Genomic DNA, 27211 nt, shown 5'->3' on the forward strand with positions numbered 1-27211 from the left:
AAGAAATGCTCTGTCCTTGTTCAGTGTATCTGGCAGAGTGGTACTCCCACTAAGGGTGTTGTTTCGGGGGGTGTACCTGTGTGCATGTGTTTAAGAAAACATTATTGTAGATGTGAAGTTTGTCAAAACTGAATTATTTGTTCTTTAGATGCATTTTGTGCAGTCAAGTAGTTGTCTCCTGACTTTTCTCCCTTCGTTCATCTGTACATGTGCAAACTCTACTTCTGATACTTCCATATTCATCTGCCTGTCCACCAGACAACAAGCCTCTGTCTAGTCCACATCTACAAGGAATGGAAAAGGAAAACAGTAAACATTAAAATAACCATCACCAGTCATTTATATACTTTTATGAGTATATAAATCTATTTGTTTTTGTGTGTAGCAGCACACCATATATTTGCTCCATCTTCCTAGCCAACCCATCAAAGAGACCTGGCTTAGCAAACAGTGCTTTCCAGAAGATGACTGTTCAGCTGTTGAGTTTGTGCACAAGTTAAAAAATCAGATACTAGGGGAAACTGTTCATTTCTATAGTAGAAAACTGAAATGTTTAAGTAAATATTGAAATAGTTACATACTGCCATCATCTATTAAGTAGTGCTTTTAAAGTGTATTAATCTTGTGTACAAAGTAAATTGGATCATTCAATCAAATATAAATACATAATTTTTTATTCAATATATTTACAATCTTTTTATTAAAATTTCATGTAACATAAAGTAAGTTGTGGCTGCACAGTGGTGCAGTTGGTAGAGCTGTTGCCTTGCAGCAAGAAGGTTCTGAGTTCGATTCCCAGCCTGGGGTCTTTCTGCATGGAGTTTGCATGTTCTCCCTGTGCGTGCGTGGGTTTTCTCGGGGTACTCCGGTTTCCTCCCACAGTCCAAAAACATGACTGTCAGGTTAATTGGCCTCTCCAAATTGCCCCTAGGTGTGAGTGTGTGTGTGCATGGTTGTGTGTCCTGTGTGTCTCTGTGTTGCCCTGCGACAGACTGGCGACCTGTCCAGGGTGACCCCGCCTCTCGCCCGAAACGCTAGCTGGAGATGGGCACCAGCACCCCTCCCGAAAAAGGGTGCAAGAAAATGGATGGATAAAGTAAGTTGTTTTGTTTTTTTTATCTGATGGCGGCTCTTTTGACCCTCCATACTGTCCCTTCCTTTAAATCATTTGTTTTCCAACAGGGGGCAGTAGAGGCCTATGATAAAAATAAAACGTGTTGTCCTGGGCGTGTCTTTTCCCACAACCTGGGTAACAGTCTCACCAGAGCCTTTAAAGAAATATAACTCTCTGAGTGGTCGTATGCTTTTGTGTTGTTCTGTCTTTCTTCGTTCTCCTTTGTGCAGCGATGCCAGCTGTGAACAGCTTTACAATCAACTGCGACGCGGTGAACGAGGAGGGGACGTTTTCTCAGGGAGACACTGTGACGGGACAAGTAATTCTGTCCTTATCTAAGGAAACCAAAGCTCAGCGGCTGTTTGTGAAGGCTAAAGGAGACGCAAACGTCCGATGGACGCAAAAGCGCGGCGAACACACGCATACATACTCGGCGCACCGGAGATATTTTAAACTGAAAGAGTTTTTAATCCCAGAAGGCACGGAGGGTAAGCTCTGGTAGCTGCATTGATGTAGAAAGTACAGCATGCTTTTGGTCTCCCCTTCATCTGAAGGCCTGATGCAGTTTTGTTGTTAAAATGGTCAGCTGTCTTTTTTTTTTTCAGCTGTGTGCATCAACTTTCACAAATAGATGATACTGAAACTACTAGAAATGCAGTGCTGTAATATTATGGTGCAAGTTCTACTTGTGAAAGTTTTAATGTTAAGAAACAAGCTGTCAGTCTACAAAGTCATTTCTGTGGCTTTTCATTTGCGCAATGTGGTTTTCTGCTGAGAAGGGCAAAACATGGCAAGTCTCTAGAAAAAATTCGTGGCCTGTGTCTGGATGTCTTGTGAACAGGAATGGGCGCCCCTTGTTGTGTACACAATGTGAGCACTAAAACGAAATTTATTCTACACCACAGACCAGTAAAGCGACAGATCAAGCTGGAAACTCTTCCACTACAATTGGATGCTAAATAAATGGGCTATTTCAGTGTTTTTGAAAAGTCTGGACAGCGTAAGATAATCTCAAATCTAAAGTGTTTAATATTTTTGACTGGTCAAATCACTAGCGGAACGGGTCAGCGTCGGGGCGGGGGCGGGGGGAGCGGAGCCAATGACCGAGCCCCTCACATGCATCACCTGGGGGAGGGGTTTGGGGGTTGGGCAGCTTTGTAGTTTAATTTTTACCCAGGAAGCACAATGGCTAAACCGTGAGTGAAACAGTAACTGGGACTGACTACTATATATTCCATTGAGGGACAGCAACTTTAACATTACATAAACCTTTCTGAGCAGACGAGGGCGCACTTTCTCTGTCTATAATCAGATATTAAAGCGACTTGAAACCATTCCTCCCTCCCTGGCACCGCCAGACCCGGGCCCCCATGGGCACCCACCCAGATGGCAGCCACCCCCCCAGGCACCCCACATAGCCCAGCGCCTGGGTCAAATCCCAAATTTAATATTGGAGGTTAAAGGTCAATCCATCCACTGTATACCCACCTGTCAGTGCAGTGTGGCGAAGGAGCTGGTGCCTGTCTTCGGCAGTCATAAGGCAAAAGGCGAGGTAGGCCCTGGACCCGGTCACCAATCCTTTACAAAGACACACAGGACATTCACACCGAAGGATGATTTTAAAGACATCAATAACTCTAACGGTCATGTTTTTTTTTTGGACCGTGTGAGGAAGCTGGAGTATCCAGAGAGAACATGCACAGGGGGCAACATACAAACTCGGTGCAGAAAGACTTCAGGCCAGGAACCGAACGGATGACTTTCGTGCTGCAATTCAACTATGTCAACTACGCCCTGCAGAAAGTGCTTTAATGCACTTTTAAAGATTTAGGTAGCCAGTATCAATATTTTTCAGAAAACACACGCAAAAGAGAGTATTATGAACACTTTCGTGGCATCAGGGCCACTGTAGGTTGAGACACCTAAACAACGTGAAATTGCAGATTCTTTAAATCCTTTCTACTTACACAGTTCACTTTTGTATTATACTCAATGTTTCTTGATTTTGTTTTTATGCAGAATGTACTTGCTAGGGTGAGGGTGTGATTGTATGTGAGGCAAAAGAAGGAGGCACTTTGCATGCATCGCCATAGAATATTAGAATTACCTAATTAAAACTTATTACAACTTCCTCATCAGTGTAATGAATATCACTTCACTATAAAAACGTCTGTGTGAAATAAATGGATCAGAAAGGCTTTATAATTTAACCAAGTGTACCAAATTTCTTATCTGGATTTCCAGAAACTGTTTTGCCTGAAGGGACCCATGTCTACAAATTCAGCTTTAGGATCCCATCTGAGTAAGTATTTTTCAGCTGCTCTATAGCCACCTCTGATTGGAGCTTATCAATGAACGTGTGTCATTATGTTCATTCACTAATGGGTCAAATAACCATGATCGTTTTGTCATACAGAAACATGCCATCGTCTTTCAGAGGATCTCATGGAAAAATTGTCTACAAACTGGAGGCCAAACTGTCCAGGAGCTGGAGGATGGATTCCACTGCAGAGAAGGAGCTCAATTTTGTCTCAAAGTCCTTCCCAAACTTCAACGCTCTTTTAGTGCGTATAATATTCCAGGATATATTCAGTCATCAAATAAGTCGCCTCAAATCCTGCTGTTTTACTTTTGCATTTGAGACATTTGTGGATATTCTATTTAAATCAGGGGTTTTCAGTGTTTTGTAAATTCTTCTGACAAATCTAAACGTTCTCTTTTTTTTTCCCTCCTTCCAATAAACTAGACTTAGTACTACATAAATCGCGAATTAAATCTGTATTCGAGTTAACATTTTTCTTTTAAACATATGCTTGGATACAAAAGTGATGGGCAACTAATGCCACTGTTATGAATAAACTGTTATTTTGTGTAAAATGATGCAGTACTTAAAATAATGTGGAGATCTTTGCTCACTGAATCTGTGCATTTCTAACTGAAATACATCCAATGCCTCTTTTTATCAATTTGTTATACGTTTGATACATGTTGATGTGTATTTAAAGACAACTTTAAACTAAACATTTTTTTTACAAAAAATATCTTACCAAAAATCTCACTTTCAGTACCTCCCCCCAAGCTGAAGACCTCTGATTTAAGTTATTGTTCTGTACGCCAACACAAATGATTCTTAGAGGGATTTTTTTTTTTAGCTACAGTGGACAGTTTAATGTTATATTAAACTAGTTTATTTATGACATAAATAAACTAGTTTATTTATGTCATATTTGCTGTTTGCTTATTTATGACATAAATAAACTAGTTTAATATAACAAACTAGTTTAGCAAATGCTAATGGACTAGTTCTAGTGTTCTGCGGATGGATTATTTTCCTTTTAATTTCTAATACTGTGTGTATTAGGCTACGCTAATAAGCTTCTGAAGTTTGCAGGCAAATTAAAAGTTGATTTCCAGCTCAGCTTTCCAGTGTTGATGTCTGAATAATGTAATTCAACAGATTAAATGTATCTGTGAGGTTACCGTAACATCATTATACCTGCTGATATCCTGTTTTATTTTCTCAGCTGACAGCCCGCTCCGTGACCTGGCTATGCGTGTATTTACATTTAGAGTGGGAAATGGTAGCATGATCATCCAGCCAGGATGGTTTTTTTTGTTGTTTTTTTTGTACAAGCAGGCACCTTGGGTCACGTTCAGTATAACGTAGTGGCTGAATGAGGATATAAAGTGGCAGAAGTGAAAATTAACTACATCCTCTACCATTTAAATTTATGGCAACCATATTGGAATTCTAACTTTAGGGACGCCAACTCATGTTCAGCTTTGGACTTTTGTCTTTTAATTATCTTCCTATAACTAAAATGCATTATCAAGTGGAGCGTGAAAACGCCCTTTATGACGGTGCTGCTTTGAAGACTCAGTGATGCGATATCACTGCCCTAGATTACAGAGAATAGACTATTCAAATCTATTGGGGGGAGAGGCTCCACTATTAGCTGTGCTATAGATGTTGTCTTCATGATTTTGCCATGACTGTGTTCTTTTTCTGTCCTCCAGTCACCGCAAGTCGGTTCCACAGAGAAGGAGATGGGGATGTTCTCTAAGGGACAAGTGCACATGGATGCCACTGTTAACAAGACATTGTACGCCCCAGGTAGTCTGACTCTTTTTTTCAATTGTAAGCTGTTTTAAATGCTAAAGATGGGCCATCAATTTAATTTAAGTGATGTTTACGCAGGTAAATATAAACAACAGTAGATTAATGGACCATTATAGCTTTGTAGCTGTTTTTCTAAACAAAAAGTAAGATACAAATCTAACAGCGGAAATATTTTCCATCAAAAAAAAAAGCGCTTACTCTAAAGCTAATTAACTACAGCAGGCTTTCAAGTATTCTGAAGAAAGTTTACAAATATTTTTAACAGCAGCGGTATATGTATATTTGCTGTTTGCTTATATAATTAAGATTTATAGCTTGAATTCTACGCAGCGATTGAAAACTTAAAGAAATGTCAACAACCTGAGATGTTTTTCCTGACAGGTGAAACCATACTGATATCTACAAAAGTCAACAATGCTTCTTCTCGAGACATGACTCCCAAATTTAGCCTGGTGCGGAGTGTTCAGTTTCGCGCTCAAGGAGACACCAAAAATGAGGAGTACACTGTCGAGAAAGTGGCCGATAAGGTTATGAAACCCCACACCCAACAGGAGGTCAAGTGTGAGATGAAGATTCCCACTGATGAGATGCTTTCCATCGAGAACTGCGAAATCATCTCGGTGACACACCAATTAAAGGTACAACACAGAACCGTGTCAAAGAGAACTTTTTATTTTAAAATATGCATACTGGAAACTTTTTGGTTTTTAACTGTTTTTAAGCCGTTTCAAATTGAATCATAACTTTTTCATGATTCCTCACAGGCATATCTGGACATCAGCTTTGCCTTTGATCCAGAGATCATCTTCCCAGTGCTTATTTCACACCCTACTTTAGTCTTTGGTGCTAATAACAGTGGGCCTGTGGGTCCTTATCCTGTTGCCGCTTTCGGTGGTCCAGCCAACAGTGACTTCCTTCCCCCTGCAATGGCTGTTGGTCCTTACCCTGCACCCCCGTTTTCAGGTCCCTACGGCTACCCAGGTGCCCAAAGTCCTTCTGCACCACCACCTGCATACCCAAGCAATCCACAAGCTTATTATGGTCCGCCAGGACCTTATGGTCCTCAGCCACCTCCCATATATGGGGCCCACAGCAACCCAGTGCCACAGGGGCCTTCTCCATATGGATCTCCATTTTCACCCTCTTCATCCTCCACCATGCTTCATCCTCCACCGCCCGCGCCCATGTTCGACGTGCCCCCTTCGGGGCCCCAGGTCCAGCCACCTTTTTCCTCCGTGTCTCCTTCAGCTCCCACTTTCAACCCAATGCCTTCTGCTCCAGACATGACTACAGACTTCCTGTCTCAGACAAATGATGCTCCTCCGGCATACACATCGCTTTTCCCATCTTCGACTCCGGAAAAGTCAGATACAAAATAACCACACATCTAAATTATGACTAAAATATATAGGAAACCACGAAGGCTTTACCATGCTCCCTAAGAATCCTCTAAATGTGTTGTTTGAGAGTGACATATTAAAGCTGGTGTAATCATTATTAGATTTATTAAGCATAAGGAAGTATACTGGAAAAGAAAATGTTGCCTTGGCATGTCATGTTGCAGATGATTTCTGATGAGTTTCAGTTGCCTTTGGCCTTTTTGTCTGGTGCTAATAATGTAACTAAGCCTATATTCTCAGGATACCGTCTGATAAAATGCCTTAACATTTAAAATGTGCTTTTGTTTTTAGCATAAATTTATACCCGTCTACCTCTATATAACTTGTGTAAAGCATGTCAAAAGCTTGTATTTTATGGATTTACTATGTTAAAATAAAGATCCTTAAATTATTTCTGTTTGTCTTTTTATGTTAGATTAAGGATTTAGTAATGCAAGAGAGTTGTGATAAATTGATAAAGGTATATGATGTCATTTGAATAAATTCATGCTAATTCATGCTAAATTCGTACAACTTTGCCTGCTAACTCAAATAGTGGTACACATTTCACCAGTCTAATCGTTTAGGTATCCAGATATGGCGAAGATGTTTTGCTGTACTTCAAACCAACCATCAGAATGGGATTTGAATGCTTTTGAAAATGGAATAATGTAACTATATTTGTGTGTTTCAGTATTGATTTTCATTTTTGTTCATTGAAAGGTCTTGCCACAGTTCCTTTGTTTAGATTCTTGGTTTATTTATTTGTATACTTCCTCGTGCATTTGCATTTATTTTCTTTTAGATCATTGTCAGGCCTTTTCCCACGTTTTGTAGTTTCTTTGATCTTTAGTTCACGTCATTCTGTGCCTCCACTGTTCCTTATTTTCCTTTGATTAGGCAATTTGGTTTCTTTATTTCCCCTTTTCCTTGCCGCAGTATTTAAGTTCCTGGATTGCCGCTACATCTTTTTATGTACTGCTACCTTCCCTGCTTTTTTTTCTTTAAGTTCTCATATTTTATTCTACAGTACACTATTTTTGCTAGTCTGTCTCTGTGCCTAGGTCCTCTTTAAACCTAAAAAAAAAAATAAAAGGTTTTTGGTGCCTGAAGAGGTGGTCTGACAATCTCTGAAACTTCTGTTCTGCTATAAGCAAATCTTAGGTTTACAGAGAATTAACCAACAAGACAAAATATCCAGTAGATGAGAATAAAAATGCATTTTTGATGTTGGAATATAAAAAAACAAAAGGGACAGATTGGTTTGAGATGGTGGACAGGTAGCAATAGTTCAAATAATATCTGATAACAAGACATGTAGATAATGAACATCAGAGGGATTCACTGTTTCTCCTAAATTTTAAACTTTTTTTTTTAAAGGTTTTGTTGGCTCTATTTGTAGTAACACTTCAGGTAGATGGTGGTATAAAGAATATTACATCAGCACACATTTGGCCCCTTTGTACCAGTTGAGCATCAGCTCGCTGTTGAACATCTCCATCGGTTACTGCAAAACTAAAACATAAAAGGTCATAAATATCTTGGTTGACTAATAACTACCAGTGCATTACCTCAAAAGCTATTTTTTATACACATATATGAAATGATAGTTTCACTCGCCCTACATCTTAACCTGAAAACGAATTGGCAAAACAATGGACATTTCTGAACTGATCCTGGATCCGCCCCCGTTGAGGCGGACCCGGATGCAATGTCGCGTATTCAGAAACACTCCTGGGACATTTTACATCCGCAATAAGAGACACTAACATGTTCCGAATTAACGACTTGAGAATCATTTGTGAGGACGCGAACAGAGATGGCCCTTTTTCCGAAGGAGACACGGTCACAGGTTTGGTTTCTTTTAACCTATCAAAACAGACGAAAGTTAAGAGCGTCAGTGTGAAACTTAAAGGAGACGGTCAAGTTCATTGGACTGAAGGAAGTGGAGATGACGAAAGGTCGTACAGCGCAAGTAAGAGATATCTTAAAGTCAAAGAGTACCTGGTGATGGAAAAGACAGAAGGTATGTAAAATAAGTGAGTATATACCTCCTTTTAATTCTGGGGACAATTGCCTTGATCCTAGTCACATTTCTATGGCGGTGTTAATATGGAAGTACATTTAACGGAGGTCATATTTTTGGGTTTTCTAATAAGTCGCTAATTAAGCATAATTTTAAAACAGCAGCAGTCTTTGACATTCAATATTCTATCCAAGTTATTGCAAACTGGCAGTAAATTATGCAGATTTGTTTAGAATTTATTTTTGACATTTTCTTCATAACTGGAAGTAAAGCGCAGAAAAAAGGTAGCATGTAGAAATAAACGAATAGAAGAAAATGTTTTAAGAGAAACTGAATGTTAATGTCTCTTATCAGTTTGGGCAGAAATAAAGTGTGTGACTTTTGACATACATTAACAGAAAACAGTTTGTTCTACATTCAACAGACTACAGAGGCGTATTAACTCGTCTGTACACAATTCGCTGGTGTCTCAGTTTTTACTCAACGGTCTCCTTTTTTTGGTTCAGGATTGTTGGTTACTCCCAACCGTGGAATTTCCATTATTAGAGAGACCATAGAAACTTGCGTCAATCCTTGTGACAGACTTGTAAAAATTCCCCTTTAAAAAAAACAAATGAGAGCCTTAAGAACAAAGTGATTTTATATTGTATCAATAAAGATATAATTAACAAATATGTCATTTGTTAATTTTAATTATGCTGCAGAAATAAATATTAGTCAAAAAAATCGCTGATATATAGAACCTATCAGTCTGCAATATTACACATGTAGATACAGTATGACATCTAAATGTCACAATTTATTTTCACATTTTATTTTCGCACAGCACTATTTTTGTTTTATGATTATTTTCTAAGCCTTTCACTGAAGTGCTTAATTTCTCTTACCTTTTACGCAGGCAGTGTACTTCCCCAAGGGACCAATCAATTCATGTTCAGGCTTCGGATTCCACAGGAGTAAGTAATTTTCTAACATATGCCATGAAATGGTGAAAATGGAGTTATTATTTCTGTTTACAACCACGTCCATACTTGTCTAACATGTTTGCCCTGTCAGGGACTTGCCATCATCCTTCAAGGGGATAAGTGGCAGCATTGTTTACAAGGTTGAAGCACAAATATGTAGGAAATGGCATTTGGATTCTACAGTGAAAAAAGAGATCCAGTTTCTTTCAAGGTCCATACAAAACACTCGCCAAGTTGTGGTAGGTGTGACTTTCTGGTGTTGTATCACATTGTTGAACAAGCTTATTGAGAAAATACTCAAAAGATTTATTTTTTGTTGCATATTATAGTGTCCACAGTCCAACTCGGTAATAAAAAAGATGGGAGTTTTCTCCAAAGGTGAAGTCCAAATGACTGCTTCGGTAAACAAGAGTTTTTGCTTTCCAGGTACAGTTTAATTTTCCTCATTCATTTTAGGGGAGAGAAACTGTTAACAGGACAATTCCACAAATCTGGCTTTTATGGATGAGTGGCAGACAGAAACCATGTACTTAAAGAAAGTCGTCTTTTCATGTCTCTAGGTCATTTTGAGGTGGCAAAAGACCTGAGATAGGTGTCAAAGTTTACATTTGAGCAGGACAATGATCCTAAATCTTCAGCCAATTTTTCTACATTCAACTTAAGGATGGCCCAGTTCATACTTAAAAATAGATCTAACTATGTACAAGTAGCAAGACCTGAAAATGTACATTAGTAAGGCTCTCCTTCCATTCTGCCTGAAATTTGTGGGCGGTGTTTACATTGTCATTACTGGTCAACAGTAAGTTTACTTACATTCAGATTTTTCTGTCATTAAAACAGGTGGCACACTAAGTGCTTTTGCCAAAATCTCCAATGGTTCATCCAAGTCAATGAAACCAAAATTCAGTTTACTGCAAAGAATTGTTTACATCGCTGGGGGTTCCAAAAACATCAGTGAAAAATCTTTATGCAAAAAAGTCGGAGACGCCATCAAACCAAACTCTGAGGAAACTGTGTCCTGCACCATCGATGTTCCTCCAGATGCCATCTACACTCTCAATAACTGTGATCTTATCTCAGTTGAGTATTACCTGAAGGTATGTAACTATCCACCGGTGCTACACACATTTCTTTTTACCTTGGGTTTTCTGTCCATTCAACTTTTCATCAAGGTGCTTCCATATGAAATGCTGATTACAACCAAGGTTGACAGCAGCATGTCAACCTTGCTGGAAAGCTATCTGTCATTTTGTTTCCATAGTAATTTTTTTTAATTAACTATAATAATATCAAAATTAACAGAAATCGGTAATGAAATAATCTGTATGAGTCAATCAAAAGGTTACGTTTTTAAATCGAATTAGAGAAATAAATTAAAATTTTCATCATAGCCTAACTGACATGCACCTACACAATGTAAACTGATTTTATTCATGTCTGCATTCACCAGGTGTACTTGGACATTAGTTTTGCCTTCGATCCAGTGGTGGCGTTTCCCCTGATAATTGCTCCTGCCGTTGCACTTGATCACTGTGAGGACCTGGGCCCTTACCCAGGTGGTCCTGCCGGGGCCCAGAGTTACAGTGACTTCTCGTCTGCAGCTGTCTACCCTAGTGAATTTAATCCTGTACCTATAAGCACAGGTGCCTTTGGGTACCCCACACTGGAAGATCAACCCCCGTTATACAGTTCTCTTTTTCCTGATGGTCAAGGCACAACTGGCAAGAGTGAACCAGTTCAAAAAAGCTGAACTTAAGACATAAAACGTAGTCAGAATTGACAGTCGTGTCAGTTATGTCATTTTCTTTAGCAATCTACAATAAAGAACTTTCTGGTCAAATTAAAACCTGTTTGCTTTCTCCTGATTTCATTCTTTGTGGAGTACTGGAAAGAAAAATAATCCACTAATATAATTCAGAACCACAAAAGGTTTCCAGCTCCTTTTAGTGATGAGTGGGGCTTTCAAACCCAGATGGTAACAGTGATCCACTATGAAGGCACATTTATGCTCACTAATGTCATTAGTTATCCTTGGAGTATTTCCACTGTTCTGGTTTTGCCAATCAGAGTAGTAAACAAAATGCTTTTGATTACTGTTATGGTGCTGGGATGGAGGTAGCTGTAGATATCAGTATCACTGTGATACGGACTCCATAGAAAAGTTTTCCTTGCAGCCAGGTGGTGGTGAAAAAAAAACAATCACTACAACAAAATCAAAAACAAAGAAAACAGGAAAAATACTAGGGCAAATAAAAAAAATGAGCAGATTAAAATGACAAAGTATCAGAACCAGTGACCTTTTGAATTGATCTAGTGAATGGTCTGAGTGATGAAAGCGTTTTTCCTTGATTAGTTGGTACTTGATTTTGGCTGTCCCAAGCGAAATAGTGTCATGTTGTGGGTATCAATTGGACGCAAACACAGACACCTGGAGGCAACAGGTGATGTTAAGTAATTAATGGAAAATAAAGAAAAATCCAAACTTACAAAAACACAAGAGGCGGAAGTGAAATAAAATATACCATACAAAACCAGACAGGAGACACGCGGAGAGAACGGGGAACCATTGAAGAAACTGAGAGATGACAAGGAGTGAATAGACTAACCAGCGAGGAGAAACTGAGAGGGAGCGAAGGAGAGTGCACAGCGGACTAAAAAAGAAATCTAAAGAATCAGACACAAGAAATGATTAAACTAGATTAACTAAGAATAACTAGAAGAAATAAACACAACTAGAAACACTAAGAAGGACTGAATGCAAGTTTTTTATCCATCCATCCATTTTCTTATTTTCTTACACCCTTGTCCCTTAGTGGGGTTGGGAAGGGGTGCTGGTGCCTATCTCCAGCTAATGTTCCGGGTGAGAGGCGGCTACACCCTGGACAGTTCGCCAGTCTGTTGCAGGGTAGTTTTTTATTTATTTTAAATATATACTGCAAACCACTTGCACAATTGGTTTGCAGTTGCAGTTTTGTTTATTTTATTTTTTTTATTTATATATAATGCAAACTGCAAACCACTTGCACAAGTGTCCACTGCTGTTCTGCATCTGAACCCCCACAGCCAAATCACCAACAAGACTGGCTACGGATACCGACTCAAGAATGGGGCCACCATTAATGTTACCCTAACCCTCCTCTACATGGATGACATTAAGCTGTACGCCAAGAGCGAGCGAGACATCGACTCACTAATACACACCACCAGGATCTATAGCACTGACATTGGGATGGCATTTACCAAACTAATCCTGGCAGAAATCGGCGGGTCTACACCATCAGGTGGCGTCTGGTGCTCCCGGCAAAGAGGCCGCAGGTTGCTAGGATTCACCCTGCGTCGACAGGGCAGAGGAGCGCAGGGACCTGTGGTAGTGCCTGTGGTCATCGGGGCTCTTGGGGCAGTCACCCCCAAACTGGAGCAGTGGCTAAAACAGATCCCAGGAACAGCATCAGACATCTCAGTCCAGAAATGTCAGGTTCTAGGCACAGCCAAGATACTGTGCAGAACCCTCAAGCTCCCAGGCTTCTGGTAGAGGACCCGAGCTCAGAGGATGAAAGAGTCCACCTGCGGAAGGGTGAGAAGGGAATTTATATAAATATGAATAAATATATATACACATTGTCTGAGTATCTCCAAGTAGGTTTGATTTTAACTAGCGTTTCACCTAACTACATTATTTTTTTCTTATGTGCACAACTATCAAACATTTCCCAAATACAATGTGACCCCAACACTGAAACTGTGAGTTTCTGTAACAGTATATGTTGAGTAACTGAGGGAAATAACATAAACATACAATATTTAGGGCTCTCTAACAAGCACCATGATGTGCAGAAGTGCTTACATCCCATAACTATTTCTAGCATTTGCAATTCTGCAGCCACAAATTTCAAGATATTTCACAACAAAGATGATTACTTCAGATCAACACAAAGTGCTGCATAACTGTAAAGTGTAAGGAAAATAATTTGCAAACTTTCTACCGTTCTGATAACATTTTAAAACTTAGAAATCTGACTCGTCAAATTTCTGGGCCTCGTCAGAGAACTTAGGAAGAGGAAATTTAACAAGGCAAGTGATATGAGATCTGAACCTGTCCGAACAATATCAGATGATACATTGGATGCTCACAGAAAGGAACATTTTAAGTCTGCTTTCAAAGCAGGTGTTTCTGGTTTTTAATAGAATTCCTTTAACTCAAGAATTAAAGCCAGTTCTAGGAGTTTAAGAGAAATGGTGGGGGGTTTTTTCATTTCTGCCTTTGCAATGATTCTGCTTAAACATCTCTTTCTGTAAATATTTCTGTCTTTTTTCTGTAGCCTATACTTGGTATCACAAAACATTAGGCAATATCAAGATCGAATAATGGTAATATTAGCCTAAATGCAGCCAGTGGCATGTGGGCTATAACTAGCATGTTGTCTTACATTGACTTCCTCCATTCAGTGTGCTAAACATGGTTAATAAATAAACAAAAGGAAAAAGCCTACTTTTAATTTGTTCAAAAAACATATTTCTTCTGCCCTTTTGAAATACCACTTATTTTATACTTGTTAACAATTGTGTAGTTGAATTTTTCAGAAAATTTAGTTCTTTTTGTCATTAGTGGTAGATATATTATAAAACACAAATTCAACACAAAAGTAAAAATCTCGATTTAGACTTCGTGGCAGTTTGTTACCAGAAAAAAACCTACTTATCTCTCAACACCAAATTAATAATAATAGTTTATAAAACATAAGCTCTTTCAAAATACTGCTTATCAGCTTAGATACAAGAAATTTATCGTTGGTACATTTTGCAAAAGTGAAAATCAGATGTTTACTTTGTGAAACTTTGTGGAACTTGGTTACCAGAAAACGCAATCATCTCTTAGCAACAGATTAAAAGCGTAACAACAAAAATTCGTATTGATAAAAAATATAATGTTTCTTCCGTTCTTTTGAAATACCACTTATTTTACACTAGCAAGAATTGTTGAGTTGGTGAATTTTGCAGAGAAGTTATTTTTTTGTCATTAGTGGCAAATAAATAAAACACACATTCAACACAAAAGTAAAAAATCTCGATTTATACTTCGTGGCAGTTCGTTACAAACCCCGCTTATCTCTTGAAACCAAATTAATAACAAGTAGTTTATAAAATAAAAGCTATTTCGAAATAACGCTTACCTGATTAGATACAAGACATTTACCGTTGGCAAATTTCGCATAAGTAAAAATCTGAAGTTCACTTCGTGGCACTTGGTTACCAGTAAACACACTCATCTCTTAGCAACAGATTAACAACAACAATTGTTATTGTTCAAAAAACATAGGATTTATTCTGTTCTCTCTCAAATGTTTACTTTATGGAACTTTGTGGAACTTGGTTACCAGAAAACGCGATCATCTCTAAGCAACAGATTAACAGCGTAGCAACAAAAATTCTTATTGATAAAAAAATATATGTTTCTCCCGCTCTTTTGAAATACCACTTATTTTACACTAACAAGAATTGTGCAGTTGGTGAATTTTGCAGAAAAGTTATTTTTTTGTCATTAGTGGCAAATATACTAAACACACATTCAACACAAAAGTAAAAATCTCAATTTAGACTTTGTGGCAGTTCGTTACCAGAAAAACCCCCGCTTATCTTTTAAAACCAAATTAATAACAAGTAGTTTATAAAACAAAAACTCTTTCGAAATAACGCTTACCTGATTAGATACAAGACATTTACCGATGGCAAATTTCGCAAAAGTAAAAATCTGAAGTTCACTTCGTGGCACTTGGTTACCAGTAACACCCTCATCTCTTAGCAACAGATTAGCAACAAAAATGGTTATTGTTAAAAAAAAACATAAAAATTGTTCTGCTCTTTTGAAATGGAGTGGAGCGGCGAAGTGAGAAGGACGGAAAAAAGAGAGCAAGGAAAAGCCAAAAACTGGACACATATTTTGTTCGTCGTCTTGGAGATGAAGCGGAGTTTTTTGTTGGCAGCGATTCAGACCCGCCAAAACTGCCAGCCCAGCCAGGGAGCCAGGATAGTTACAGGTAGCAACTCTAATGTTAATCACAATGTGTGAGTTAACTGATTATAAACTGTACCAGCCCAGCCGCCGAGCTTTCATCTCCTTTTGACTCTCCTGAAGGCTGAGTTATAGTCGCAGTTGTAACAGTTCGCGTTTTTGAGCCAAGACATCGGCTTGGCGTTTATAGTTAGTTTACATTGGAGCCGCCTGGGAGAGCGGCGCGCGTGATCCGCACCGAGTTGCAAAGATCCAGAGATGCACGAGGCGCTGCGACACACTGCGCATGCGGCGGCGTTAGCTCGTGCGGCTGCGTGTCGGCTTCGACGCGCACAATGAACCGAGCTCCGTGCTCATGATAAATTAAAACAAATTCAATAATTTCCATTGGCATGATTTATCACTTCTCTTTTATTTCTCTTTCTTTCTACAAAAAACTGTATGATAAAAGCTTTCAGGTTGGTGCTTTGGTCTCAGCTAAACCTTTTTTTGAAGGAAAATTTGATTTACAAAGACTTCAAAATTCATTTTATTTGTCGTTTTGTTGATTTATTTTGGATATTTGAAATGCCTTCCAGTTGCAGTGTTAATGTTCATTATAATTTAAAGTTTACTGATCTTTCAGATTGTGTTTTTGCATTATAATTTTGCCATTAACATTTATTACTTAAAAATGGTCTAAAAACAACAATAATATTGTTTATCAAAAATCTAAATTTGTTATTGTGACAGGTCAACACACATATGATATATAGTGTAGTTAGTTTATTGCCATGGATGGCATAGTTACTTTGAAAGAGTAATTTGATCACTCAATGAAAAATTCATCCATCATCTAGAAAATGTGCATCTCTTTTCCCTCCATTCTTTACGTTTGTGTGGCTGGTGTTACTTACATCTGAAACGTGTCTCCCCAAGGAAAAAGAAAGCAACAATATGTTTTTTCTAAAAATAATCACAAATACGTAACTTGGATACGTAATTTTAATCTGATTATTGGATTGTAAATAGTAACACGTTAGATTACTCGTTACCAGGGGTCAGATTAGAGTAACATGTTGATGACACCATTGTTTGACATTTTTGCTCAAGCTATTTACGGAGCTTTCAAGTTTCCAATATGTGTCCCCCCCAACGATAAACTTGTTCCTATATGTCCTTGGTTACTCACTTTCATTTAGTCCTAAATAAAAGGACTAAGCCAAAGTAAAACCAAAACTGATCTAAAAAAAGGAGGAACTAAGAACCATAGAACCAAATAAAACTTAAGCCAAACTCAACACAACCCCAGATCCTAACATGTAGGAATTAAAATCTAGCCTGAACTGGGAAATCAATGGAGTGAGCAGACTACCTGGCTGAAGAGCAAATTGACTAATTACAAATACTCAGTGGTGGTCTTCCTCTGCACCCCGACACTCATTTTTTGTTTTCCTAAATTCATTACGTTTCACAAATCAAATAAGGTAGATCCAGGCTTTTGCTTGTCACAAACAAAACAATGAAGCTGGACATGCTCTTTTGTTGTTACAAACAGAATAAATCTTACTGTGTTTTACACAGTGTACAATCTTGACTGATAAATAAATATACATATCCATATCAAATATTTGCTCCTTCATAAGCATCTTAACTCCTTGTCGTCCCGAAAAGCGACACTTTCTTTGCTCGATATTCAGATGTGGGGGAGATTTCTCAGTAACATCCTCTCCTTTTTCTGATGCAGTCAGGAGTTTCATAAATGCAGTTGTTAAATATTTATACCTGACAACTGCAGTTAATTCACTACATATAGACTCAGATGACCAGTATTAACTTAAATGTCATTGCAGTCCCCCACCACTGCAGCACCACTGCACCACTGCAGGGCAACAAAAACATTGTAAAAAAATGTACCCCGACTGGAGCCAAATCAAATTAAAAGTGTTGTTAATGAAAGTAATGAAATCTGAATTAAGTCTTTTTTTGCTTTCCACCAAAAAAAAGGAAAAAAGAAAATTGGTGGTGCTTTTAAAAATTACTCTACAGAAACCAACGGTTTCGCTTTCCATTTTGTTTTCTATATGTTTACAAATGTTTAACTGGGAAATATTTTTGGAGGTTTCTGGCAAACAAACGCGCAAGTACTTCTCTTTGTGCCCTTGTCAACACATTCTTTGACTGAGAAACTTGGAAAACATCACATGATCATGCAGGCTCACAAAAGCTCCCCAGCTTCTCATAGCAACAAGCGAGAATGTTTGAGTCGAGTGGTGACACTGTTTTCTTCTAATAGCAGATTTATGCTCTTTAAAACTCTTTAGCAGTCGATGGAGTCTTGGCAGAGGGGTTGTAAAGTGATGTTCTCCCCTGGCAGTGTGGGAAACAAAGAGCCTACAGTGGGGAGAAGGCTGAATATTTAATCAGGAATTTGTCTTGTCCTTTGTTGTGATTTCATTTTATTTGTTTGTTTGGTTTTTTTTGCCACTTTATATAGCAAGAAATATATACTGTATGACGTTATGCATATATTTGCAGCATTCTTTTCATGAAGTGTGCATGGCAGCATTATTTGATTGATGTGTTTACTGCATTGTTTTAATAAAAGATTATCCTCATCTCTCTGCCTTCTGAGTCTGAAAACAGTTCAAAGAAATACTTATAATGTAAATGTCAAAATAATCTTTTCTTTTTTTTTTTACTTCACATAAACGACGTGTGAAATGTTGCTAAATTATTAGGACTAACTTCACTTGCAGATGATACTACATTACATTTCTCAGGATTGGGGCAGATTCAAAAATGAAATAAAATGTTTTTAGTTTTTTCCGGTTACATAATCCACTAAATAAAACATGCATGTCTACTATATTTGTTAAAATATGAAGTCTATTTGAAGTCAAAGTTTTACATTGTTTTGAATAGCAGGGGACAGCGTGACCCCCCTTTCTTTGGCCCCGCCCTTTTCATCCGTCTGTTTGGAAAGGTTAGCTCCTCCCACTTGTTGCTACTGCTAACAGTCTATCGGGAGGAAACTCAAGCCCATATCTGCACCTGCCATCGCTATGAGAGGAAAAGGACTGCTTTCTGAGTTTTTGCTTTTCCTCATCTTTTTGAAAGGTAAAATCTGATGCCATTTGAATTTTTCGCCGGTTTATGCAAGTCATGGAACTGTACATTTTGACACAAGTTGTTTTGAGTTTGCGTAGATTTTGCGGAATAACCAATTAGGACTGCGACGTTGTAATACTTTGGACTTTATTTGTGTTTCAGTTGTACCAAAATTAATTTGCCGAAAGAAAGAACTAATATCACAGAAAGAGACCGCTAAACAATCCGCAGAATTTGGAAAGTATTTCCTGTAGTGATAAAATTTTAAATACTCCCGAAGTATAGTACGGTATGATTAGTCCCTGCTGTCAAGTAATTGAAAAAAACTAGAATTCACCCCCAAAACCTTGATATTACTTCCTTATTACAAATACATATGAAAAGAAACAAAATGACATCAACACGAACTTAAACAATATTGTACAAAAAAATGATACAATAAAGAATCATAATGTACCTTACGTTTCAGAAAGAAGAATAAGTGAAAATAGGTTCTGGGGTAACTGTGTGCATACCTGACTTTTATCATTCTTTATTAAACAGCCTATTAAAATTTGTTGTTTACCCTGATTGGTTCTCAAAGCTTTTGGTAACTTCTAAATTAACAAAGTGTAGAGTACATATAAACTTTTTGCATGGACACATCTGTATCAATAACCCAGTGTTTATTACTCTGTTGTGATATTCCTTAGGATTTTGTCTTGAGTGAGCAAAAAGCAAATGAGTCAAGTCACATCCAGTCTCTGGAGCTTTTACTTCAGTTTTGTTGTTCTTAGTTATTTTTATTTTATTTCTTGTCTGGTATTCTCGTTTTACTTTTTTTTTCTCTTACGTACCTAATCCTGTGTGTTGTTTGAAAGCATAAAAAACACTAGATTGCATTGAATTAATATAATTGAGCATGGAGATTGTTGATCAGAACATGCCTCCTTCATGTTTCTCACGCAGAAGCGTCTGGATTAAAGATTCGGAACAAGCTTCTGGGTAAATGCCTGCAGGTGCAAGAAGGAGCAACAGGAGGCCAGGCGTCACTTGGAGAGTGCAGCCCAGACTCGCCTGTCCAGGAATGGCGCTGGCTCCCAAAGGTCCAGGCGCTCAGCAGCCTACACACCGGAGAATGTCTGACTGCACCGAGGGAGGAGTACGAAGGCGTTGTTTTGCGGCCCTGCTTTTTCAAAGATGAAGCTGGTGGCGAGGATGTGGAAAGAGAGGCGGGAGGCCAGGCTTGGACTTGCACAAAGAAAGGCCACATAACCCTGCTAGAGAACAGGCTTCACTTGAGCGCTACAAAAGATTCCACTCTGGTTTTTCTGCTGAGGGAACATAAACAGGTAATGATTTTGTTTTACTTCATTTAGTTAGTAAGTTAAGTTTAGCTGGTTTGAAACACCTTCAGAGGCTCTCATTGCTTCTCCGTCTTTGCTACAGCAGGGCAGCAAGTGGCGAGCTCTCCATAACCAAACGTTGTGCAACGGGAGAGACGCCGAAGAAAAGCCAAACCAACCTCATCATCGTGTGGAGGGGAAAAAAACAAACATTTCTGAAAGCCCTTTATCAGAAAGACACATGCAGGTGAAAACATGTAAGAACCCAACAGAAGCTTACTCGTAAAGATGTGCTTACTTGTTCTCCCTTCATATTGCTGAAGTACTAATCATTTTAAAAAATGGCTTTACATGTTTTAATACTGATTTCCGCTGACGGTTAACAGTTCAGCAGGTGTGGATGTGTCCATATACATCAAAAAATGTTTCGCTGTCATTCCAGTTTTTAAGTGTGGGAAAAAAAAAAAATCCTGGGGGAAACCAACGTTTGATGTATTAATTCATCTAAACGAATCAACAGGACTCTTTGTATGATGACCCATGAAAGACTTATTTTAATGTTTTTCTCCATCATGGTGAACTGGCAGCATAAGCCTACACAATAAATGTATACAGTCCATTACTGCTTTAAACAAATTATGCAGCCATTATTATGTTCATATGATGGATTCGGCGTATTTTTTTGTTTTTTTTACTTTATTGACAACAGGTCAGGTTTCAGCCTGACAGACTGAAGTGTTAGTTTTCCAGTAAGAGAGCCAGCTACTCCACACAGGCCAAGGGAACAACGTGTAGAATTACAGCAGCATCCACACAGTAACACCTGGTGTGGATGAAAATTGAATTGAATTTCATATAAATTTCACCGTTAAACCAGTAATATTGGTTCTTTTAGAGATTCAAAAAGGATAAAAATGATTTACTTTCAACAATGGCCTCTAAATGACTTGGATGTCTTTGTGCTGTCCTTCCATCCAGATGAAGGTATGCTGGACTCCAAATGGACAGAAGCTTATTCTGTAAAGGATGTGACGATTCCTTCCTCTTTAATCACCAAATCTCCAGCAGGTCCCACTATGGTTTTTTTCACTATGGATTATGGTAAGTTTATCAAACTGTAATCCATAAAATGATTGAATGCGTTACAGTTGATCTGTATAAATCTACGGCTAAAACAGTGAGTTGCCTCACATTCTGCAATTGCTCTACATAACCTCTAGATGGAAGCAGTTCTTTATGAATAGTAGGTAAAGCTCTGTGTGGCTGCAGTAGTTACAGGCTCAGTTTTGGATTTATTTAAACAAAGATGTGAAAGCTGATGTAAGATATAAACTGGCGTCTTTAAATATGCCCATGTGTTCAGGAATGGGATGGAAAATAACCATGTTGGTGTTGAGCTCCTTGGCTCTGGTCCTAGGAACTATAATTCTCATCCTCAATGTGTACTCCAACAGGTGAAGATGGCAACACACACACACACACACACGCACACACACACACACACACACACACATTAAGCATGTCATTAATTTGTTGTACGAACACATCATTTACACAACACGTTGATAAACGCATTGTCTTCACTTTTAAGCGAAGAACAGAAGCCCTACTCCAGGGTTAGGCAAAGACTAAACACGAGCCACATGAGGATCTTTAGTATTTCACTTTCCCCTGTTATTTTACACTCTGTTTCTTTGTATCGTGCCAGGAGGCGAAAAGTGGTTTGTGCCTTGAAGTCGCACACTCCGACGCCAGAGATGAGCATTCCCGCATCGCCGGCACCCAACGAAAGAGCCGCCCTGACCGAGCACGCCATGCACTTTCCACACTCCTCGCCAAGCTTGCCACGGGGGGAGATCCTGATTGAGTGGAAGGATGGCACCGTCACGCCGTTATACGAGGCCTGAACGCTTCCAGCGCTGATGTAGATTGACTCTGGTGCAGAGTCAGGTTTGTCATTCGCTGGTTCTGTTTGAATGGGAGTGTGTTGTGACGGGATAGTTACCGGGGGGGAGCTATCTACTCCGAGTGTGTTGCTGGCAAACTTCTAAAGGTGTTCTGTAGATTGTTTTACAGTAGTACACACGTATGGCTCACATAGAAGAATGTCTTCAAGGCTTGAACTGCCTGAGGAAGGTGAAAAGCATTGTGTAGTTGTCATACATTTGAGCTCACACTTAAATATAGGCTACGGATAAAAACATTGTTAGGATGACTAACAGGAAAATTGCAAAAATAGTGATTTAGGGTAGTATATGCCTACATATAAATTTTGTTAATTTTAGTTTCTTATAAAAATCATATTCATGATGCTGACATGTACTGTTTCTGTAAAAGATGACATCCTCTTTTATGTGTCAAGGCATAATAAAAATGATCAAGTCTTCACCAGGCTCAAAACATGTTTAAATCTACAGATTTGAAGAAAGGAAGGAAGGAAAGTGGAAAATCTGTGTTTGTGCTACTCCAACTACACCCTTGCTATCTCATCGGGAAAGTCCCAGTCAAGTTTTCCAAATCACCTACATTTCATGAACTGATCGTGGGCAAGTATGAACAGCAGAGGATTTGATTTTTCTGGAGGATATTGATGTGCTTTCCAGATTGGAGAAGAGAACCGAATGATTTCAGAGAAGTAATTGCTAATTAAAGGGGTTGTCTCCAAGATACTTCAATTTGATTTATAGATGGGGAAACTTTTCAGAGTCATGCAATGGCCATAAAGAAAAGTCCGCAGAAAGGTTAAGTTAAATTTTACATATCGGAGTTGGCATGTTAAAGTTCACGACAGTGCAGTTACAAAAAATAAAGCAAAAATGTAAACGCTTGTTTGAAATGATTTTAGGAGAAAGTCTTTTTTTTTTTTTTTCCTAAAAATAAAGTATGGCACAAGATAGATTTTGTAAAGAAGCCTCTGAATTAAACCCGTTCTCTGTCCGTTAAACTCGCTATGTTGAACTGTACTGCAAAACAACATCCTTAAGAAAAAAAATCTAAAGCAGCCAATTAGCACAAACTTTTTAAGTGTCCAGTAAGGTGGTGGAGGATGACATTTTGAAGTCATTATTCTGCCACAAGATCCGGGCGCCTTCCACTCATTGAGTCATTCATGAATTATACTCTAAACGTGGAAGACTAAAGCAGTTTCCTAGAGTCAAATTTGAGGGAATTTTTTTCTCTGACAACTAAAGCGTGACCAGACAGGGTAATGAAACATGACAAAACGGCGGTAAATCTACAAGAGTGGCTGAAAAAGAAAATAATTGAGGTCCAGTCAAAGTTCAAAAAATGCTGTGGTAGGGCCTTAGAAGGCTGTGCAGAGATTGATGTCTGGAAACCTTAATAAGCTGAAGCAATGTTATACTGAAGAGTGAGCCAAAATTCCTTCAAAACCACAGAATTGACTATTAAATCCATGCAAAAAATGACTATTTTGTTTATCAAATTTTGTGTGTTTTTAGTCTTTCACACTCAGACTGTCTACTTTCTTCTTGTTTTTGCTTATTAAATATTGACCGCATAGGTCCTATGCAGTACATTGATTTGGGATGGATTTGCAAAATCTTGGTAAACACACATTTTTTCTGCCCTGATATTTAAAATCCAATCCATGAAAAAAAAAAATGTATATGCTTTGGTAGTTCAAAATCAAAAACAAATGCATAACAAAATTCTTTTTGTAATATTTATGCTAAGTTATCATATTATCCCAATGTTTTAAATAAATCTAATTGATAAAGTGGTGTAAGAAGAGGAAACAGTGAAGTGATCTGAATATTCCTGTTAGGTCTCTGCGCTCTTTGGATTTGTCAACACCAGCTAGCTCCTCAAATCATAGCCGACTGTGGAAACTTCACACTAAAAGCAATGCAGATTCTGTTTCTCATACGCCAGGAGCCTGATTTCCAAACGAAATGCAAATATTACTTTGATCTGGAAATAAAACTTTGAACCACCAGTCCCATTTCTACTCAGAGCAGGCAAGATTGGGCCAACGTTGTCCCTGCAACAAGCGTTGTTCTGAAATACTGAAGTCCAGACGTTGTGCATCCTTTTGTACAGGCTTTGTTTCACAATCCTCTGAAGGGTGCAGTTTTCCCAGTTACTTCTGCACGTTTTCTCTCACACATTTTTTTTTCTTAAACTCACACATTTTTTTTTCTTAAACTCAACTTTCTGTTAATATTCAGTCAAGTTTAATAGAGCAGAATATGTGGCTCTTTTCAGATTGACTGCACCTTTTGAAAATAACCTTTACCAATTTATTAAGAACGTTTTTTTAAAATCAACCTCATTTCTGTAATAAAATTACTTAATTAGTCTGATGTAACATTCTACTCTTAAACATCTTGTTTTCATTAGCTGTTAGCAAGAGATCGTCAAAGCTAACATACATAAAATAAATAAATAAAAAAAAAAACATTACCCTGTGTGTGATCTGTAGAATTTTCATTTAGTGAATTGAATTTATGAAATGCATGAGCGTTTCGGTAACATTATAGCTTATGAAATATATTGTCATGATACATAAGGCTGTTTACAGCTACCTGCTTTAGCAATGAGCTTGTATGATTTATCCTCCGTGAGCCAGCTGCCAGTCACTGTCTGCTGGTCAGCTGCTAACTCTTCGCTGTGATTGAATATTTAGTGGATTTATGTAGCACTAAAATATTCTGAGACTACTAGTTTTAAGTTTTCATTAGTTCTAAGCCACAAAATGGATAGAAATAAATGTCTTAAATATATTGTTTTGTGTGCAATGAGTGTCTCACTTTAGTCAAAGTTACTGAAGAAATTAACTCATTGTTGATATTATAATCGACAACTGTGGCAGGTGTCGATTATAATATCCCTTTATTTATTTAAAGGGATGGTGAAAAGCCATGCCTTTAAATAAATAAATAAATAAATGAATAAATAAATAAGTAAAATCATCTCAAGGGATTCAGCCATCACAGACCAATTTCAGAGGAAATGGAGTAAGAGTTAGTTCCTCCAAGCACAGAAAATGTCCCACCAGGTGGAGTCTTTTTCTAAGCCAAAACCAAAATGTATTTGAGAGGAGGAGGAGAAGGAAGAGGAGAAGGAGGAGGGCCCCGTGTTATGCACGTTAGTTTGCACAGTAACCAGCATGTACATGTTTGGACCGGAAACTTTAGAAGATTTCCAATGAGACTAATTGAAATTCAACACTTGCATTTAGGAGCAGCATAATTGCTCTTCATTACTTTTTCTTCCGTAACGTTTTCAATGAACACAAAGCTGTCAAAACCGCTGAATCCCCTTGGCTGGTTTTGTTTGTAATGATGAGAGGATTTAAAGTTTTCTGAACACACCAAAGCCCTGAAGTTCCAGAAAACCCAACACCCATTTTGTGGGTTCACTCTTTGAGGGTTTATGTTTCCTGTATGTCCTGTCCTGTCCTAATCTGTATGGATTAGGACGACTGCTTTTTAAAGAACGCCATTACATTTGCTTAACGTAAACATCTTGTGTATTTAAGCTTTAACAGTCTGGAAATGAAGAATTACCCAGTCTTCTCTCTTTTTTCTCTCTCTATTGTTTGTGATGAAGCTGCAACCTTTGCAACTACAATAGGTGCATGTTTGCAGGTGGGGCAGATCAGGGTGTGTTTTGCACCTGTATGAATAAGGGGTGTGTGAAAATTGAGACCAGCACTCAGAAAATGTAGCAAAGCACATAACAGGTTTCCTTTAGAAAACCCTTTAGATGACTATTGTCACTAAAGGTGCTCATGTTTTACATTTACTGCTTGCTTTCAGTGCACCTGATTAAGTGATGGCTTAAATTGCACACTTGTTCAGTCCGGAGGAGAGAACAAAAATATCCACAGGATTGTGTGCGCAGCACATGTAGTTAGAATGTTAGCAATGTCTGGAGAAAACATGGAATGGAAATGAATGTGCAAATATTGGAAGTTTCTCCAAAATGCATGGAAATGCAAGGTTGAAACTGGTAGATGCATAAGCCAAACTTTTGGGACAAAATTTCATAATGTATTATTGACATAGAAACAATGTTGCACTTTATTAAAAGACTGCTGCATTTGCAAAAAAAAAAACAAAAAAGAAACACTGTGCTGGTTACACAAGAAAATAACTTTTTTTTGTTCATATGATTGTAGGATTTTAGAAAAGAAGAACAAAATTATGAGCAGTCCCAAGTCCAAATACCTGTCAGTTCTGACCTGAAACGATCAGGTTTTGGATAAAAATCAGAAATTGAAGTGAGGAGGAATTTTTCAGCCTCATAGTGAGTCCAGCGATTCAACTCAACAAAGAAAATGACTTCAATATGTGGGAGGCATAAAGGCTGAACCAGGTTTTATAAAGGTGTATTTTTTTTAAAGTATTTGCACTAATGTTATCAAGTTTTTACATCTTTTAATGTTTTCTTACATTTTCTCAATTATATATATATATATTTTTGTCGCACTGTACCAGAAAAAGTCTTTATTTTTACATCACTAAAATCTGCCACAGGTGTCTTAACTTTTAAAAACCACTGTACAGATGGCAGTCAGAAAACAGGAAGCAGTAAAAATGATCATTCTACTGCAAGATAGTCTGAGGACAAAATGTACCTTTAAATTGTTCTCCCTGCTAAAGGGAGGAAAACACCAAAGGAAGGAACAGAAACAACCAGAAACAGATGTGTTCTAAGGATTAAAGGTTTGTGGGCATCGTCTTGTTTTCTTTGACACTACCACCACTTCTTTTACAATCCAGAACAATTTCCATCTTTGTTTTATGTTGTAGTAAAGCATCAGAAAACCAACAATAATAATAAAAAAAGAACTTTGCAGCCCAGCCAAAACGTAGGCATCCACAAATCAGCTATAAACTCTCATAATCACTTATTTAAAGTATATCTGTATATCTGATTTTCTTCCATTCCAACCTCTCCCAACGCTTAAATCGACATCAAAAATCTTTCAGAGTAGTCAAGAGAGACAAGATGGCACATCTGGAAAAGACTGGAATGGACTCCAGCACCATCAGCAGGAGGCTTGATGAGGAGGCGGTGGCTGTTGGCGCAGTTACTGCATAAAAATGTATAAAATGACCTCCAACTGTCCTCTGTTTGGCGCTTGCAAGATCTTTGTTCGTGGAGTGAGAATGAGGTTACAAAAGTAGTTATGGGACCAACCCATAACTACGT

General features: G+C 38.2%; 3 protein-coding genes across 5 annotated transcripts; all 3 read left to right on the forward strand.

The window, feature by feature from the left end:
• The first annotated feature begins 1215 nt into the window (after nt 1-1215).
• Nucleotides 1216-7025, forward strand: LOC108166548 (arrestin domain-containing protein 3-like). Its single transcript, XM_017306465.2, has 6 exons — nt 1216-1602; nt 3359-3416; nt 3531-3678; nt 5132-5228; nt 5616-5872; nt 5999-7025. Exons 1-6 carry the CDS (start codon nt 1347-1349, stop codon nt 6611-6613), a joined length of 1431 nt encoding a protein of 476 aa, XP_017161954.1. The 5' UTR covers nt 1216-1346; the 3' UTR covers nt 6614-7025.
• Nucleotides 7026-8289: 1264 nt separating this feature from the next.
• LOC103470654 (arrestin domain-containing protein 3-like) lies at nt 8290-11450 on the forward strand. The gene is made up of 6 exons (XM_017306620.2): nt 8290-8639; nt 9538-9595; nt 9696-9843; nt 9934-10030; nt 10445-10701; nt 11055-11450. The coding sequence occupies exons 1-6, from the start codon at nt 8384-8386 to the stop codon at nt 11352-11354; spliced, it is 1116 nt and encodes a 371-aa protein (XP_017162109.1). The 5' UTR covers nt 8290-8383; the 3' UTR covers nt 11355-11450.
• A 3965-nt stretch (nt 11451-15415) lies between these two features.
• LOC103470458 (uncharacterized) lies at nt 15416-24774 on the forward strand. Of its 3 annotated transcripts, none has more exons than XM_081610593.1 (6): nt 15416-15639; nt 19653-20035; nt 20136-20286; nt 21008-21130; nt 21393-21483; nt 21738-24774. In XM_081610593.1, the coding sequence occupies exons 1-6, from the start codon at nt 15471-15473 to the stop codon at nt 21934-21936; spliced, it is 1116 nt and encodes a 371-aa protein (XP_081466719.1). In that variant the 5' UTR covers nt 15416-15470; the 3' UTR covers nt 21937-24774. The 3 variants fall into 3 exon arrangements, with proteins under 3 accessions (XP_081466719.1, XP_081466718.1, XP_008417141.2); XM_081610592.1 differs by having other exon boundaries at nt 15419-15639; nt 20133-20286; XM_008418919.3 differs by lacking the exon at nt 15416-15639 and adding an exon at nt 18592-18713 and having other exon boundaries at nt 20133-20286.
• The last annotated feature ends 2437 nt before the right edge of the window (nt 24775-27211 follow it).

The sequence above is a fragment of the Poecilia reticulata genome, chromosome 9 (genome assembly GCF_904066995.2).
Source record: "Poecilia reticulata chromosome 9, P_reticulata-male-v2, whole genome shotgun sequence".
NCBI lineage: Eukaryota > Metazoa > Chordata > Actinopteri > Cyprinodontiformes > Poeciliidae > Poecilia > Poecilia reticulata.

Excerpts from the sequence above, each read along its gene's own strand:
- LOC103470458 (XM_081610592.1), top strand. The coding sequence starts at position 15,471 with ATGGAGTGGAGCGGCGAAGTGAGAAGGACGGAAAAAAGAGAGCAAGGA. Across the intron at positions 15,640-19,652 it reads GGGAGCCAGGATAGTTACAG|AAGCGTCTGGATTAAAGATT; the intron begins GTAGCAACTCTA and ends TTTCTCACGCAG. Across the intron at positions 21,131-21,392 it reads TTTTTTCACTATGGATTATG|GAATGGGATGGAAAATAACC; the intron begins GTAAGTTTATCA and ends CCATGTGTTCAG.
- LOC108166548 (XM_017306465.2), top strand. The coding sequence starts at position 1,347 with ATGCCAGCTGTGAACAGCTTTACAATCAACTGCGACGCGGTGAACGAG. Across the intron at positions 1,603-3,358 it reads AATCCCAGAAGGCACGGAGG|AAACTGTTTTGCCTGAAGGG; the intron begins GTAAGCTCTGGT and ends CTGGATTTCCAG. Across the intron at positions 3,679-5,131 it reads CAAACTTCAACGCTCTTTTA|TCACCGCAAGTCGGTTCCAC; the intron begins GTGCGTATAATA and ends TCTGTCCTCCAG.
- LOC103470654 (XM_017306620.2), top strand. The coding sequence starts at position 8,384 with ATGTTCCGAATTAACGACTTGAGAATCATTTGTGAGGACGCGAACAGA. Across the intron at positions 8,640-9,537 it reads GGTGATGGAAAAGACAGAAG|GCAGTGTACTTCCCCAAGGG; the intron begins GTATGTAAAATA and ends CCTTTTACGCAG. Across the intron at positions 10,031-10,444 it reads CAAGAGTTTTTGCTTTCCAG|GTGGCACACTAAGTGCTTTT; the intron begins GTACAGTTTAAT and ends TCATTAAAACAG.